The sequence below is a fragment of the Clarias gariepinus genome, chromosome 21, assembly GCF_024256425.1.
Source record: "Clarias gariepinus isolate MV-2021 ecotype Netherlands chromosome 21, CGAR_prim_01v2, whole genome shotgun sequence".
NCBI classification, from domain to species: domain Eukaryota; kingdom Metazoa; phylum Chordata; class Actinopteri; order Siluriformes; family Clariidae; genus Clarias; species Clarias gariepinus.
In genome coordinates this window covers 21687528-21704092 of record NC_071120.1, presented here as the reverse complement: position 1 = coordinate 21704092, position 16565 = coordinate 21687528, and the positions used below count along the sequence as shown (strand labels likewise).

The window sequence follows — 16565 nt, the reverse complement described above, 5'->3', positions numbered from 1 at the left end:
TTTAACACTCGTGGTTGAGAAAAGAATTCAGGTTTAATAGAATTAACAAACGATTATGTAATCTTTGTGCCAAACATGTGAGATCTCCAGCCAAAGATGTATAAATTCATCTTTAACAAAATACTCCTCCCATCAGGGATGTTTCTTTGTTTAATGTTCCTTGTTTTAGATCCCTTTGTTCCTTTTTTAAATCATGCACGAGTGCATTTGTGCACATGACGTCTCAGGAATGTTGTAACTTAGTGGATAAATAGATTATGAGTCTGAAACCTAGGATTAGGAGGATAAAATATGAGGGCGCATATAACCACAGATCTGAATCCTCACGTATCAGGTCCGCTAAGTCCAAGACCCTCAAGCAAATATTCAAATTGCTGATTTTACTTTGTTTAGAGCAGCAAGGTCGGTTGTTCAGTGTCCTATTGTGACAATCTGTATGGAAACGCATAGAGTTATGTTCCATAATGGGCAAATCACTCCAGGGCTTCCTGGGGAAAATGTTTTAAAAAAATGAAATAACAGTGGAACTCATGGCTGTGTTTAATAGAACTTATTGGAAAAAAAAAAAGTTTCAGTTTGCTAGAAGCATAAGCAATGAACTGTGAAGCATTGGGAAAAAAAGTGCTCATGAGTGATTGGTGCATAAGGGTAAGACTGAAGCGATGCACACATCCTGCCTAGTGCCTACAGTACATGCCTGTGGGGACAGTGTTCTCACTTTTTGGTCAGGTTGTGGTTCAGCAATGTTATGTGCCCAAAAATGAGATGAACTGACTACCTGAATGTACAGTATGACCAGGTTTCGCAGTCAATTGATTTTTTCTCCCCTGATGGCATGGGCATATTCCAAAAAGACAATCCCAGGATTCGTCAGGCTCAAATTGTGGAGCAGTGGCACAGAGACATCATTTCAATACATGGTTATAACCCATTCTATACCCTATTGCTCTAAAGTTTGGGATCAAACTTTACACTGTAAAACAATTCTGAAGGTGTCAAAAAGACAGCAGTTGATATTGAGGTGTATCAGCTACTTATGCTCTATAAAGTCTTCACAACGGCTCTAATCCGAGGTGCTGTTTGTTAATTGGTGATTACTGAGGATTTCTTTTGGTCTTGCTTTCCAGGTCATCATGAGAGCCAGTTTTTTCTTGGTGCTTGATGGGTTTTGCAAATGCACTTGACACAATACTGTTCTTGGAAAAAAAAAAAAAAAAAAAACTATTCCAGAAAGGCTGACCTTTTTATATATAAAATAGGTGGCACGGTGGCTTAGTGGTTAGCACTATCGCCTTACACCGCCAAGGTCCGATTCCCACCTCGTGATTTGTGTGTATGGAGTTTGCTTGTTTTCCCTATGCATGGTGCGTTTCCTCTGGGTTCTCTGGTTTCCTCCCACAGTCCAAAGACATGCAGATTAGGTTAATTGGCGTTACCAAATTGCCTATAGTGTTTATAGTAAATAAACATGTGAAACAGGGTGTAACCCGCTTTGTGCCCTAAGTCTCCATGCCCCCTGCGACCATGAATACAGGGTAATGCTGTATAGACGTTTAGTAGGTGTTTTATAATATAACATTAAAGCTTTATAGACGTTTAGTAGGTGTTTTATAATCAATATTAAAGCTCATATTAATCACGTGACAAGATCATGTTAGTGCTATTAGTCTTACATGTATAGAGCCACACAGTCAGCCAAAAAAATATTTAGGAAAAGATAAACTTTTAAAAATAAATGTATTGCTATATGTTATATATTGCTATATAATATAATATGATAATAATATGATAATACTATTATATAAATATAATATACATCATTCTATTTTTTTCTCCTTTTCTGAAGTTTGTATAATTTTTTTGCCTGACTCTCTACATAGCATAATTAAAATATTATATTAATTATAATAGTAATAAATAATAATAAATAAAAAAATTATACAAAATTTAAAATATAATAAAATACAGTATGTAATACATATGTTGGTAAATTATTTTTTTTAGCTTAAAAATGTATTTATATATATATATATATATATATATATATATATAATCATTTATATATAGCATAATTAAAGTATTATATTAAAATAAAAATAAATTATATTAAATATAAAATTAAAAAATATAATAAAATACATTATGTAATGTAATACATATGTAAATTATTATTTTAGTTAATTATATAATTATAATTATATATTTCTTTCGTTTTTCTCCTTTGGTTTTGTGTTTTGTTACGCACATTTATAACGTGTCATAATACGGACATGTCGCTTGTGTGCATGTTTTGAGGGAAAACAAAACAAAATTGCGTTTTATTTTTGTCCCTCCTCGGGTGCCGTTGTGATGAGGGTGGAGAGTCACGTGACTCTTTGGCTTGTCCGAGAGTTCCGGGAACAAAACAGACCAAAACAAACAGAGCGAGTGTGCGGGCTTACGGAGCTTCTTAATAATCTGGTGTTCTGTTTAAGTGAGTGTCATATATTGTTTTTTTTGGAAATATGTGTGTTATCTAAAAACAAGGTGAGCAGCGACGTTACAATAGATAATTAATCTATTGGATAAACAAGATAAATCCTGCACAACAACTGAGTGTTCACATGACAACGTCATATTTCAGGTGTTTTTTTAGGAGTTCAATGCATTAGACGTTATTTTAGCTAGCAAGGAATGTCTGTATCATTAAGTAGATATTGGACAGAAGAGAATTGCTCTTGATGATGCAGTTTGTTGTTGAAGGTGCTTGATTATTTCACATGGATGTCATAAAACTGAACTAAATTGGCCTGAACTGGACTGAAGAGATCTGTGTAAATATGGCTGAAGCAGTGAGACCAAAGAAATCAAGAGCGAAATCATCTGTCAAGTCACAGGTAACAAACAAACACCTGTACCCAAAGATAAGTAGCTTAAGTACATTGCCTGTTTACTTTCCTCAAGTGTCTTAAATCTAACCAAGCATTCCTTTAAACCCCTAGGATAAAAAGCAGACTCTGAGGAAATCACCAGAACCTGTGATATCAAACCCGCCTGCATCTGAATTCACAGACGTTCCTCTCAGTCTTCCCCCTGAGCCGCCCGTTTCTGCTCACGATCCTCTGCAGGACGCACGACCCTCGGCTGACCAAAATGAAAAACATGAGACAGAGCAAGACAAAGGTTATTTGTTCGATACATCCTCTAGCGCTGCATCCATACCATCATCACAAGACCCTACGATTGAAGTGGGCCAGAGTTCTGCGTCATCCCAGCCGAGCCGGTGCGATCCGATAACCGTTAGCGCTACAATCGAGCCGTTTGAAGTGCCCTCTCTTTATCCGTCACTCCCTGTTTCAGCTGTGGATCCTCAGTTCTTGATAGACATGTCGTCTATTGCTACTGATCTATCCCAGACATCTTTTATGCCTTTACCGGTTGAAGGTGCAAGCACAAACACACACACCGTCGAGCAAATCAGTCCAGCTCCAGCCATTCTTACTCTGGCTGATCAGGAGTCCTCACCTCCCAGCCTGGTTCCAGTAGAGCTTGACAAAGTTGAGAAACCCCAAGAAAGGTTGTATCCGGAGCTGCCTCGGACATGCCAGGTGGTCCAGCCGTTCACCAGCGAGCAGCTCAGGATGTGGGAGCCAGGATCCTGGCTGGAGAACGTTGAGCTTCATGCTTCAGAGTTCCAGGCCTTAGTTTATCAGGAAGGCCACGAGCTGCATGAGCTGTTGCTGAATTACTGGAGATGTCGCAAGCAGCTGGTGCAGGCGCAGACTGAGCTGCAGGCGACCATTTCAGACTGCAAGAGCGCACAGAACCGACTGTGGAGCTTCAAGGATGAACAGCTCACGCTGCAGGTTGAAATATGACTTTTTCCTATTTTCATGTTAGAAGGTTAAAAAAAACTAAAATAGTTAAACCGCTGATGTTGTTGTTGGTGGGTTTCTTTCGGGTACCCCAGTTTCCCCCTACAGTCCAAAGACAAGCAGATTAGACTAATTAGTGTTTCCAAATTTCTCGTGTGTGTATGTGTGAGCGCATCCTGTGATGGATTGGCACCCTGTCCAGGGCGTACCCTGCCTTGTGCCTAAAGTCTTCTGCGATAGGCTTCAGCCTTTCATAACCCTGTACAGTGATCAGGAATGTATTACCTAGGGATCAATATAACTTTAAAGTGTCTTTGAGATGTCATAGCTTCATGGAAAAACTGTTGATGGGGTGAGTGTGGGTTTTTTTGTTGCTAAAGTTAGCATTTAATGAGCGCATACTGGACATTCTTTTAAAAAAGAATGATAATATTTTGTTTTCTGGTGATTCCCCTCTCCCAGTTCATGAAAAGGGTATAAAATGAGGAAAAACATTTCAGGAGACACTCGATGGTACTGATGTGTGTGTAAATGTGTAGTTATTTATAAGAAAACCTCAAAATTTGATTATTTTGCAATATGTTAATGATAACCGGGTGATTCTGATGAGGACATCAAAGGCACTTTATAGTGGTATCAACCCTGCTAATATAAAACAGATAGGTGGGTCTAATAATTTGCATCCCCTTAGGACAAAATGTTGTTTTATTTTTATTTTGTTTTATTTTTTTTTTATTTTTTTTTTTAGTATCAAGGCATTCAGGCTGACAATTATTGCAAGCAAAAAAATGTGTGTTTGGATACTAGCAGTGACCAGTTTAAAATTTGGTATCTTCCTTACTAAAATTTTTCTCTTATTATTTTCATGCCCACTCTTTGACTTTATAAAAGCAAGCTCATTGTGTTTTGTGCTTAATCCTGTTTTGGAACGTCTTTATTAGTAATACATTAAAATGAACATCTTCAAAAGTCACAGCATATTTGACAGAATATTAAAATATTAACAAAAACAAATGACCAAAACAACTTTTATTTTACTTTTGCACAATACAGAATGCATATTGACATAGATGTCCTGTTTTTTAGATGGAAAGAATTTCAAGGAAAGAGGGTAGATTTCTCTGTCAAGAATTACTCCACTGTAAAAAAAAAATAAAATGTCATGCATACTCTGTCTTTCTTATTCTCATATCTGTCAAAGCCAATGATTTGCTTTAGTATTTAGTGTGTTCTTCTGGAGACAGAAAGGGGCATGGGGAAAAAAATCCTTTTCAAACTACATTTCTGTTGGATTATTGTCTTCATATTTTGACATTAGTTGTTAACATGTCGTCATAATTTCCTTCTTTTATTCAAAGGGACAAATGAGATAATAACCTATGCACGTAAAACTTGACAGTTCTTAGAAATTCATTTCAAGTAGTTGCATATCAGATGCTTGTAACAGAGGTTCTTCCGCCCAACAGGGTGTGTGCGCTGACCAGGCCAAGGTGAGCGGCTACCATCGCTTCCAGCAGGTGGTCCTGAACGAGGCGGTGGTAGTCGACTTGAAGCATCTGTTTAAGACCAAGGCAGAGCTGCTCCACCAGACCATAGCCCTCCACTCCTACACCTCCGTCCTGTCTCGGCTGCAGGTCGAGTCTTATCTCTACAACCTGCTCAACGCCAATCCCATCACCAGGAGCGTGGCTGTGCACAAGACTGACTCGGGTAAGACAATACTGACATGTATAGAGTATCGGTTAAGAGAAATAGGTTTTCTGACACGGACATCTGTCACTTGGCTTTTTTAGACGGTCCAAAGTCACAGCCATCTTCCTTAACGCCGTTAAAGGAAAGCATCAGCGTGCTGTTCAGCTTCACCCGTCGGGTCCTAGACGACTCTCAGTTCCAGGAAGACATTCATCTGTGGTTGCAGAGATTGGTAAACATGCTACAGAAGAATTTATATACAGTACTGTGCAAACATTCAGTATTTCCATATATAGCTTAAAAATTAATAAATAAATAACATTACAGGAGAATATATACATGGCTGTATATTTGTACATTATTATACAGACATGATAAACATATATAACAAAATTGGTACAGCATATAATATGGTGCCTAAGACTTTTGCACAGTACTGTAGTTGTATGATGTGAGGTTACTGTTATACAGTAATTATTATTATTAGTACAGCTACTAATTTAAATTTTTTTTTGCAAGTGCTCTCTATTAATAGATGGACAGTTATGGAGTAGTAAAGTAAAGCTTTGTAGTAATAATAATAATAATAATAAATCCTAGTCTCACTTTATTACTTCCATGTGTCACTTGTGTGTAGGTGTGTGTTCTTCATCGAGTGGGCTCAGCAGGAGACCATCTGTACATCCTTAACCATCTGCTGTGCTGTCCTGCAGGAATCAGGAAATGGGCAGTGCCCTTTCTACAGGTAGGATTTTTTTTTGGTATATTTACATTAAAACAGCTATTTAGTCAAGTTGGGCAAATAAAGGAATTAAATACCTGCAAAGATGTAATGGTTTTCAGTTCCTGTTATTTTAACACTTTAAAATGTTTGTCTGTTTTAGATTAAAGTGCTGGATAATCCCTCTGGAGTTTATCACTTTATGCAGGCACTGGCAACTCTGATGTCTCCAGTAAGGTAAGGGTTTCTTTACAAAACAAAGCTCCGCTCAGTTGTTAGGTTTAGGGGGTAAGTACTTTTTCCTCCTCCTCTACCAGTTTCAGTTTCACCTCAGTACATGAAGACGGCTCCCTACGATAGTACAGATATGTGCTGTATAACGTCTATTTATGCTTAACCACATGTCTTTCAGTTGATTAAACTTTCTTCCAAAACTCTTTAAACACATTCAAACCACTCGCAGCAATACAGAAAGTACCTTTAGTATTATTTACTCTGGGTTACTTACTCAAAGAGTATCAATTTGTAAAGTATTTCTTATATTTAGCATATTAATTTAGGTAAAGTCTTTGTTTTCATTATTGACCATAGTTTTTATTTAAAGATTCTTTTTTGTTTATTCAAATGTTTGTTTTTTCCCCCTAAAAATAGTTTGTCATGCACACTCCTACTTTTGTTACCTTCAGGGACCGAGCTGATCTGATGTGTCATATGAAGCCCAGTGATGTAAAAAGTAACAACAGCTACTCAGGACCTCCAACCAGTATTTGGACCCTTGTAGATGAAGGTGGAGAAGAGGTCAGTTCCTAATAGTGTCTCTTTTACCCCTCACTGTGTTTTTGTGTGTGTGCTGGTGTGTTGATTTATCTCTTTCTTCCAGGAATGTTTTTTTAAAAGGGACAGCAGAGTTCGGGTTCTCTTTTGAACTACATTACTGCGTGACCTATAAATATAGCAGCACAAGATAATCACAAGGACTTCTTCCTGCCTTCAGTTACGCAACACTTCCAGCAGGGCAGAGTTTGATAAATTATTCAACAGTTTCAGTTTTTCCCCTCGCTTAGGAGCCGCAAGAATATTAACTTTTAACATTATGTCATAATTATTAACATTAATTTATAAACATTCTATTTATAAAAAAGATATAATTAATCTTTTATAAAACCAGTGAATTTTCTAAAGCCTAAGAAGACATCTTTGACATATTATTTAACATATTATTGGCATCCAAAATTCATTCATGTATCCCTTTTCAAAACTAGGCTTCTGTATTACTTTTTTAATATAAAGTAAAATATAAATAAAATATATTATATTATATGTTAAGCATAATTTTACTCATAGGGTTGTTTTTATATTATATTACTTTACCCAAGTAAACAGGAAGTCTGATCTTATCACACTGGGCCTCAATACAGACTAGCAGCTTGTTCAAATGTTGGCTATTAAATTCTAATGAACTAATGTAAACTCCTAACACTATTACCCTATTAAACCCACTATGGGCAGGAGAAACAAACTCAAGTGGACTGATGGAGAGAAATAGCGAGGTTAAATCCGTGCCCACTTAGAACGGTGATGGGTTCACTTGGCACAAGTCTGCACATTCTCCCTCTCTCTCTCTCTCTCTCTCTCTCTCTCTCTCTCTCTTTCTCTCTTTATCTTTCTCTTGCTCTTTCTCACTCACTCGCTCACTTGCTCTCAAAAAATGATTTCCGGGATATTGTATATGATTTTCAGGTGCCAAAAAAATGAGCACGTTCATGCACAACACTGTTCCAAGGTTTTTATTTTTATTTTTGTTAGTTTTAAGAAGCGAATAAGATTGAAGCATGAAGAAGACACAGAGAGAGACACCTGACAGAGACATGCCAATTATTTCCAAATTTGTGCACATTGTACAGTATTTGATTTTAAAAAAAATGTCCTGTTGTGTAGTGGTTCTGCGGCCTGCCACACCTGTAATATTATAGGGGAAAGAATGGGTGTCAATAATAATTCCCGATATTATGGTAAAAATGTTTATTAAATATGCATTACAAATAAAAACATGGAAAAGAAAAAGTAGCTTTTGAACAAATATGTAAATAGGGCGATATTAAGGTGAAGACTTATTGTAATTATTTGCCTTAGGTTAATAGCCCTGTTTAGTTGGTTTTTAACCCATAATTACTAAACTTGTATTTTATTATCTGTTTTTAGGATGAAGACCCGGAGACGAGCTGGCTGCTGTTATCAGAGGATGACCTTATTACTCTTCTCTCTCAGTTTCCATTTGATGAACTTTTTAAACACCTACTGGGAATGTCATCAAAAGGTCAATTATTGACCTCATTGAACTTTCACTTACTATATTTTAAGTAATTTTTAAATTATAGCTGCATTTGTATAAATAAAAAAATTAACTAGGCCGGATCACAGTAGTTAGTAGTGATTATGCTGTTTATGTTTTTTTATATATATATACCAAGCTGTTTAAGTGCATCATCAAATCTACATGCATAAATGATTCATCTATTCATTCTTCAGGCAATTACCAACCCCAGGCCACCACAAGTCAGAAAATGATGAAGATATTTGCTTTTGCCTCTTCGCTTGTTGAACTGCTGGCTGTTGGTTTGCAGACCTACAACCGAGCCTGTTACAGACAGTTTGTGAAGAGGATTGGTCACATGATCAGGTCAGCTGATCGCCTGTTCCATCCTATTTCATTTTTATTTGTAATATCACGGCTATTTTCATTTCCCTAATATGTTCCACTCAAGAAGAGGTCATATCGTAGGGGGGTGATTTTACACTTCTTGTCCTCTCTTGTGTTGGTCAGGATGACCCTGTGCTACGTGAGCGATCACTGGGCGCAGTACATCAGTTTAACTGGAGTGAGCAGAACCACCATGCAGGAACAGTCCTTCTCCATGGAGAAACTGCAGGTGGAGTTTGACCATCTCTTTCTGCGTGCAGTCTTGCATGTCCTCAAGGCTAAAAGGTGAGATTTCTTTATAGTCATATTGATGATTTCAGAAGTTTAATTTTTTTTATATACACCAAGTATAACCAGTAAACACCAAGTATAACCAGTATAACCTTGATACTTATAGGACATATTCCTCCCAGTAAAAGGAAAATAATCAATACAATCAATTACTGGAATTTTTAAGGATTGTGGAGAAATGCACACATTTAATAACCTTACCATCCACGTTCTTACTGGTTTGGGAAATCTGCATAATGTGTCTCCGTCTTCTTCTCTTCAAACACTAACCACCTCGTGTCTCTTTCACCGTGCTGTTTACGTCAGACTTGGTATCTGGCTCTTTATGTCGGAGATGCCTTACGGAACTCTATCGAGCTCAATGCTGTGGAAGATCTTCTACATCATGCAATGTGCCGAGATGGACGGCTTGGATAAACTGGGCTGCAGTCTGAGCGTAGAGAACTGCATCCAGAGCCTCCAAGGTGACTGTGCATTACTAACATAAAAAAAGCTAGAAGCACAATCTGTTTATTACGATATATATAACAAATATAGCCAACTAATCCATGTCTAATTGCAGTAAATTACTGGGACAGTATTGGAGTTTATCCGGCACACAAAATAATCCATAAAAACCAAGTTCAGAAAAATAATAATAGTAATAATGCAGTTCATTTTGTTGTGGGTGTGTGGGTTCTGTGTGTTTATCTGCTCAGACCCAGGTCACCAGGAGAAGTTTGAGGCCTGGTTGTCAGAGATAAATAGTTCAGATGGAATTTGCTTGCTGACAGCGTTTGCTCACATGGCTCAACCTAAACGCACTGACGCAGACCCTCAGTTTGTCAGGACCATCGTGCTGGAGATCTACAAGGTGATTTCATTCCCAGACTAACGCAGTACATCGTGAGAGGCTTTTAAAAAGTACTGATTTTAAAAACATGGTTCAGATGAGTACTATAAATAGAGCTTATCTACAAAACTAAAGTTACAACTTCCCCATCATTTGTGTTCAAGTCAGTAGGTGTCATTATTAAAAAGTTTAATTTATTGAAATGGGAATGAAAACCCATCACAAGATCGAAAACAAAAAATATGATGGGCCTTCACAGAACGATCAGTCAGTCAGTAGGCCATGAGTTCAAGCCCCAACACAAACAAGTAGGCTTTTGTGGTGCATGACTGATCATGTACTTTGACCCCAGCTGGGATGTGCAAATAAAGGCTTTGACTGTACTTGTGACAATAAGGAAAAGACACAGAGTAAAAGAAAATATAGCAAAAAATGTACATGAAAAAACATTTTTTTAAATTTTCGTCAGAAAAGTATATTTGCAAAATCCCAAGAAAGTTCCTTCGGTTATTTACTTTAGTCTCTGTTCTTTATCCTTACACAGGTGTCTTATGTCAGTGTGTCCACACGCGAGATCTTCTCTAAAGTGGGGAGAGAGTTGCTAGCTGCTATAGCCACAGCTCACCCAGACGTCATTTCCATTCTGCTCGAGAGGCTGAAGGAGACGATTGACAAAGTCGGCATGGTGCGTTACTTCGGTTTATTTGAAATAATAGATATGCCATGTGGAAGGCCTGGGTTCGATTCCCAGCCAATGCCCAAACCCCAGCCACTGGATGCAGCTGTCCAGCTGGTCCAGCTGTGGCGCCTCCTATGCCGGGATTGGCCAAAAGTTTATTAGTGCTGTGTCTTATGCTTTTTTTGCTCTTTAGTCTAGAAAGAAATCTTGAAACCCTTTTTGAGAAGTAAACCTTGGCAACATTATTTACTATAATTTTTTCCAGAAATAATTTCATAATTTATAGGTCATAGAGTGTATTCTTAGCATGTACTAAATATACAGAGAATGTGACCGAAAATATGGCTTACATAATAGTAATAGGTATTTTTTTAAGTACATAACTAGTACTTCTTATATTCATCCAGCGCTCATATCAATATCTGCAGGTGTCCTTATACCTGTTTAAGGAGCTTCCGCTGCACTTGTGGAGCCCCAATGAAGACGAGGTTGGAGCCATTAGGGGTTGGCTGCTGGATTACAGCCTCTCTGCGGTGGAGAATAAACTGGCCTGCATTATCCTGGAGGGTCTTAACTGGGGATTCCAGCCTGTGAGTGATTAGCCTTTACCAGCATCTACTATGTGTAGTGAAAACAGGGTTTATATGTACTAATGTATGTTAATGTAAAAAATCTATAAGAATGAAAGTTTCTTTATTAACCTTTATAAGTGATTGTATTCCACGTCCTCTGCTAGGGAAAAAATATTCTTACCATGTTAATGCATCCAGAATAGCATTAAAATTAAATATAATATGTTGCGTTTATATATTACTGTCACTGGGCAACACAGGCTTTTAACTCCCTCCAAAGATTTTCTATGGGATTGAGATCCCCATTCATCCCCCATCATGACCCCATTCATTCTTTCCTTTACACGGATCAGTCATCCTGGTCCCTTTGCAGAAAAACAGCCCCAAAGCATGATGTTTCTATATGACATTCTCCCAATCTTCTTCTGGATCATCCAAATGCTCTCTAGCAAACTTCAGACGGGCCTGGACATGTACTTGCTTAAGCAGGGGGACACGTCTGACACTGCAGGATTTGAGTCCCTGGCGGTGCCGTGTGTTACTGATGGTAGCCTTTGGTCCCAGCTCTCTGCAGGTCATTCACTAGGTCCTCCCGTGTGGTTCTGGGACTTTTGTTCACAGTTCTTGTGATCATATTGATCAGTGGACTTGTATGTCCTTCATTTTCTAATAATTGCTCCCACAGTTGATTTCTTCACACCAAGCTGCTTACCTTCTGCAGATTCAGTCTCCCCAGCCTGGTGCAGGTTTACAATTTAGTTTCTGGTGTTTTTTGACAGCTCTTTGGTCTTGGCCATAGTGAAGTTTGGAGTGGACTGTTTGAGGTTGTAGGCAGGTGTCTTTTATGCTGATAGCAGATGCCATTAATACTGGTAATGAGTATAGGACAGAGGAGCCTGAAATCTTGCTTGTTTGTAGGTGACCAATTACTTCATTAAAAATCCTACAATGTGATTTTCTGGATTTTTTTTTCTTATTTTGTCTCATACCTATGATGAAAGTTACAGGCCTCTCTAATCTTTTTAAGTGGGAGAACTTGATCAATTGGTGGCTAATTAAATACTTTTTTGCCCCACTGTGTATATATATATAAATATGTCTTTTTATGTATTTTGTCTTTAGAATGGTTGCCTTGCCCTGCCTGCTGCATTACACAGTGAAGTGGCACTGCTGGCGGTGGAGGCTTACCAGAAGTACCTCACAGATAAACCGTATGCTGGCATCATCTCAGAAGGTCTCAAACAGGTACTCGTACAGACTTCCAAGATGCCAGTGTGCTCTTACTAGGTGTTAAGTAATAGTGCCGTCTTATATGTTTTGTCTTTTTACGTTTTTCATAGATGTCATATTTAGCCAATATAATGCGTCTGGGCCAGACTCCAGAGACATCCTTTAACCAGTGGGCATGGGACTTGGCACTACGGCTTAAACTCCACACAAGTGAAAGGAATCCCCATGGTGCCTGGTGTCCACTGCCTTCCTCTGATGTACCTACTGTACCAGAGGTCACGGATTCGCCCACAATGCACCCGGTGCTTAAAGCCGTCAAAGCCGGGATCCCCATTGGCTGTTTCCTGGCACTGGACATGAGCACCCTTGGGCACAGGTTTAGAAATCATCTAACTAAACCAGTGTTACGGATTAAAATCTGTTACGCGATCTGATATTTATTCAGAGTTTTGTGTGTAAATGTTACTTGTTCTAGTTGGTTACAGTTGCTGTTTCTCTCGCTGCAGTTTAGAGAAGTTTTGCAGTGAAGGCATTCCCTTGCTGAAGACCTTGGTTCAGTCTCGCCACCTCAAAGCTGCGATTCACGTACTGGAAAACATTCTACCCATGGCTTATCACTGCCCCTTCTACCTCCTCAAGAATGAACAGTTAAGAAGTGTTCATCTTATTGTATTAATATTTATATTAAGTTTTTTGCTAAATGTAACTGAGAAGTGAGAGATGGTGCAGAGAATCAGTAGAATGCCTATGCAATAAGCCTTTGGTATAATGGCCTGGCCATTTATTAAGTCAGACAAAGTAAGTCTGTTTGGACTTTATTTCCAGTGCTATATTTTCTGCCTTCAGATTCCTGAACTGTGTCCAGCTGTTTTTGCAGCTTGACAGTGGGACACCCCAGGGCGTGACCCAACAGGTGACGCTCAAGGTGGCCCAGCGTCTCATTGGCGCCTCCAGTTGTGAGAACATCAAGCTTCTTAATAGCGTAATCCAGGTAGGTATAACTATTAGGCATTACACGTGGAAAAAAAATCTTTGTAAAGATTTAAAATGATGTATATGTCTTGTCTTTTTAATGTGCTTCAGGCTCACATCCTGGAAAGCTCCAAGGGGGACAGGGTGGGAGCCGTTGCTGTCCTGGAATTCTGGCTGCAGGTTCTGACTAAGCAGAACCTCTGGCACAGAGACAAAACTGTTCTGTACCTCCTGGACCATCTGTGCCGTGCTGCTTTCCTCCACCAGCAGGAGGAATGTCTCCAAAAACTACTTTACCAGCAGCATAAGGTAAAACACACCAATAAAATTTTTGTATAACGAAAGAGGAAACAATAAGATAGATTTACCAAAGATGGTGTTTTGTTTTCATGCAGAATGCTCTAGGTTTCCACGGCGATAAAGGTCTTTTGTCATCTCTAATGGGTTGGATCATGGCAGGAAACATCACTCCTTCCTTTATCGAGGGCAACGCTCTGACTGATGAGGTATGTGTGTATTGTGTAATTTATAATAAATGTAAAATTGTAATCCATACGCTCACACATGTTGTTTGTCTATAGGTGTGGTTTGCTTGGGTGGTTTTAAACATGGAGACCATCTTTGAGGAAGACTCTCAGCTACGACGCTGTGTGGAGCATGAGCTTGTATCCAACCCCGCTCTCACCCCGGACCAAGCGCTCAAGGTCCATTCGCATTCCTTTCTCTTCTCTCAGATAAGCCTGTGTGCCAGATTATAATTTTTCCCGGTAAAAGAGAACCTTTATTAAGGGGAAACATTTATAGTATCCTTGGTAAAGTAATATTAATTATTAAACATAGAATGGAGAATTATTGTAAATGATCAACTATGCATTTCTTGGACTCTTAAAACATAGGAAGTGAAAACAGCTTAAATAGTGTTGAATTTATCTGCACTTTTTTTTAAAGTAGAATTGCAACTAATCAAATATAAGATTATTAATCATATTTCTAATCAAATTTTATTAAATTCTACTAAATTTTACATTTAAGCATTTTTTTATTCAGTTGGTAGATATGTTTTAGGAATTAAGTTTAATTTGTAGTAAATTTTTTAGTTTTAAGAATAAATTTCTTGAAAGAAGCAAAATTCTCTGGCAATAGAACAAGAAAGTTTCACTTACATTTTTAGTAACAATTAACTAGATTATAAATTAATTTTAGGAAATTATCAAATATGCCTTGCATTAAAATCTGTTGCTTTGACTCCTGAAACATAAAAATATATATATAAGCAAATAAAAATAGCCGAAAATATAAATTTTCTACACTTTCTTAAAATAAAATTGCAACAAATCAAATTAAATATTACTAATCTTATTTCGAAACAAATAATATACTAAATTCTATTAAATTTTATTTTTAAGCATTTTTATACTGTAGGTAGATTTTTTTTTTAAAGAAAAAATTAGTTTTAAGAATTTATTTTTTGAAAAATTTATACATTTTCTAGCATTAAAACAAGAATTTTTTACTTACATTTTTAGTAACATATAACTCGATATAAGTCTCCTAATCTTATATTTGTTTTGTTTTTTAAACTTATTTTAAAAAATCATAGATAGGTTTGCATAGATTCAAGAATATTTTACTTGCTAATATGTCATTTTTTTACAGTCAAATTGACCAGCAGAAACGCTAACACTTATTTTGTTGTTCCAGCTTATTATTAAGATATTCATTTTAAAGTATATTCTTCATTAACTAGATCCTGACAGGTTTTGTAGTTGGCTGCTTTTGAAGTATTGATTTTTCAGTCTTGGTTCTCACCTGCCTATACAGTAGATTGAATATTTTAATTGTCCTGTGCATTATTGTTCCTCATTAGAAGGCTCAGCTGCGCCTGAAGCTGCATGTGGTGCCTTGCCTGCAGAGGCTCATGGTCTATCGTTGGGCTCAGCAGGCCCTCGTTACATCAGCAGATCACCCGCTTCTACCCCTCATCTGGCAGAAATTTCTACACCTCTACCTCCGCCAGCCTGGCCCAGAGTTCGGGTGGGTTTCTCATGTTTCACCTGTTACAACATTACTTCTGTAGATGACTTCAGTACTAAAAGTCATGAAGTCAATGAGAAGGACATCTTGTGATGTCTTTGTGATTTTATATATTTATTTCTCTTTAGACTGGAAGCTAAAGGTTGTATTGGAAAGCGCTATTTCCACGGCGCAGCTCACGTCACTCTGCTAAAGGAGCTCAAGCAGCGGCTGGTGGAGGTGTGTGACTTTCACCATGCAGCTGGTAAGGCCCTGAAAGTACAGAGTCCACTTAGTGACGCGCACACTGACGGAGAGGCTATGCCAGGAACACCTGTATTTCAGTCCATGACTTCGCCTGAGCTGCATGTCGAACTGGTTAGGTATGTCCATGTGGTGGTGACACTTCATAATAAACCGTCATAATACACAGAAATTCTAAAACATATTTTCTCCCCCCCAAGGCTTTTCAGTGCCTTTGCACTCTGGATGGATGATGAAAGCATACAGAAGCAGGAACTGAACTTGCCCTCACTGCCAAAACAGTATGATGCCCATCGGCTAGCTACAATCATGCAGGGCCAACAGGTAGTGCTTTATTATAGTCCTTCTTTTTACTTAATAATCAATAAATAGTTTGTCATTCCTTTAATCATAATACATCTAAACAGTTATTTTATTCGTATTAATAAAAATATGTATACTTATACACTGCCCAGGCAAAAAAATAATTTTTGAAAAGGTTATGCAATGTTCAGAGTCACATACATTTTTCTCCAGGATCTTGATGATGGGAGAGACGCTGCCCAGGCAGTGTATATAAAATATTGAATAATAATGCTGTGATTTTTGTAATTACTTTTATAGCAGTATATATATATATATATATATATATATATATATATATATATATATATATATATATATATATATTTTGTATAGCAGTATTTTCTAAATATAATTACTTTAATTAAACTCCGGCAACAGAACACCACTAGACTATTGGTT

At 37.7% G+C, this 16565-nt stretch overlaps 1 protein-coding gene across 2 annotated transcripts in view; it reads left to right on the top strand.

Moving 5' to 3' along the window:
- Nucleotides 1-2367: 2367 nt before the first annotated feature.
- Nucleotides 2368-16565, top strand: part of epg5 (ectopic P-granules autophagy protein 5 homolog (C. elegans)) — a 29286-nt gene continuing 15088 nt past the window's right edge. The window contains exons 1-25 of one of the 2 annotated variants that reach the window (XM_053480680.1): nt 2368-2473; nt 2743-2876; nt 2982-3845; nt 5321-5564; nt 5648-5778; nt 6184-6291; nt 6431-6504; nt 6954-7065; nt 8470-8584; nt 8797-8947; nt 9092-9253; nt 9566-9723; nt 9958-10112; nt 10636-10776; nt 11199-11360; nt 12465-12587; nt 12683-12948; nt 13079-13219; nt 13419-13563; nt 13656-13853; nt 13940-14050; nt 14126-14248; nt 15412-15578; nt 15707-15940; nt 16022-16145. In XM_053480680.1, coding sequence (XP_053336655.1) covers nt 2820-2876; nt 2982-3845; nt 5321-5564; nt 5648-5778; nt 6184-6291; nt 6431-6504; nt 6954-7065; nt 8470-8584; nt 8797-8947; nt 9092-9253; nt 9566-9723; nt 9958-10112; nt 10636-10776; nt 11199-11360; nt 12465-12587; nt 12683-12948; nt 13079-13219; nt 13419-13563; nt 13656-13853; nt 13940-14050; nt 14126-14248; nt 15412-15578; nt 15707-15940; nt 16022-16145 — 4266 coding nt within the window. In that variant the 5' untranslated portion in view covers nt 2368-2473; nt 2743-2819. Of the gene's footprint in view, nt 2877-2981; nt 3846-5320; nt 5565-5647; nt 5779-6183; nt 6292-6430; nt 6505-6953; nt 7066-8469; nt 8585-8796; nt 8948-9091; nt 9254-9565; nt 9724-9957; nt 10113-10635; nt 10777-11198; nt 11361-12464; nt 12588-12682; nt 12949-13078; nt 13220-13418; nt 13564-13655; nt 13854-13939; nt 14051-14125; nt 14249-15411; nt 15579-15706; nt 15941-16021; nt 16146-16565 lie in introns of both variants that reach the window. The other variant, XM_053480678.1, reaches the window with a different exon arrangement.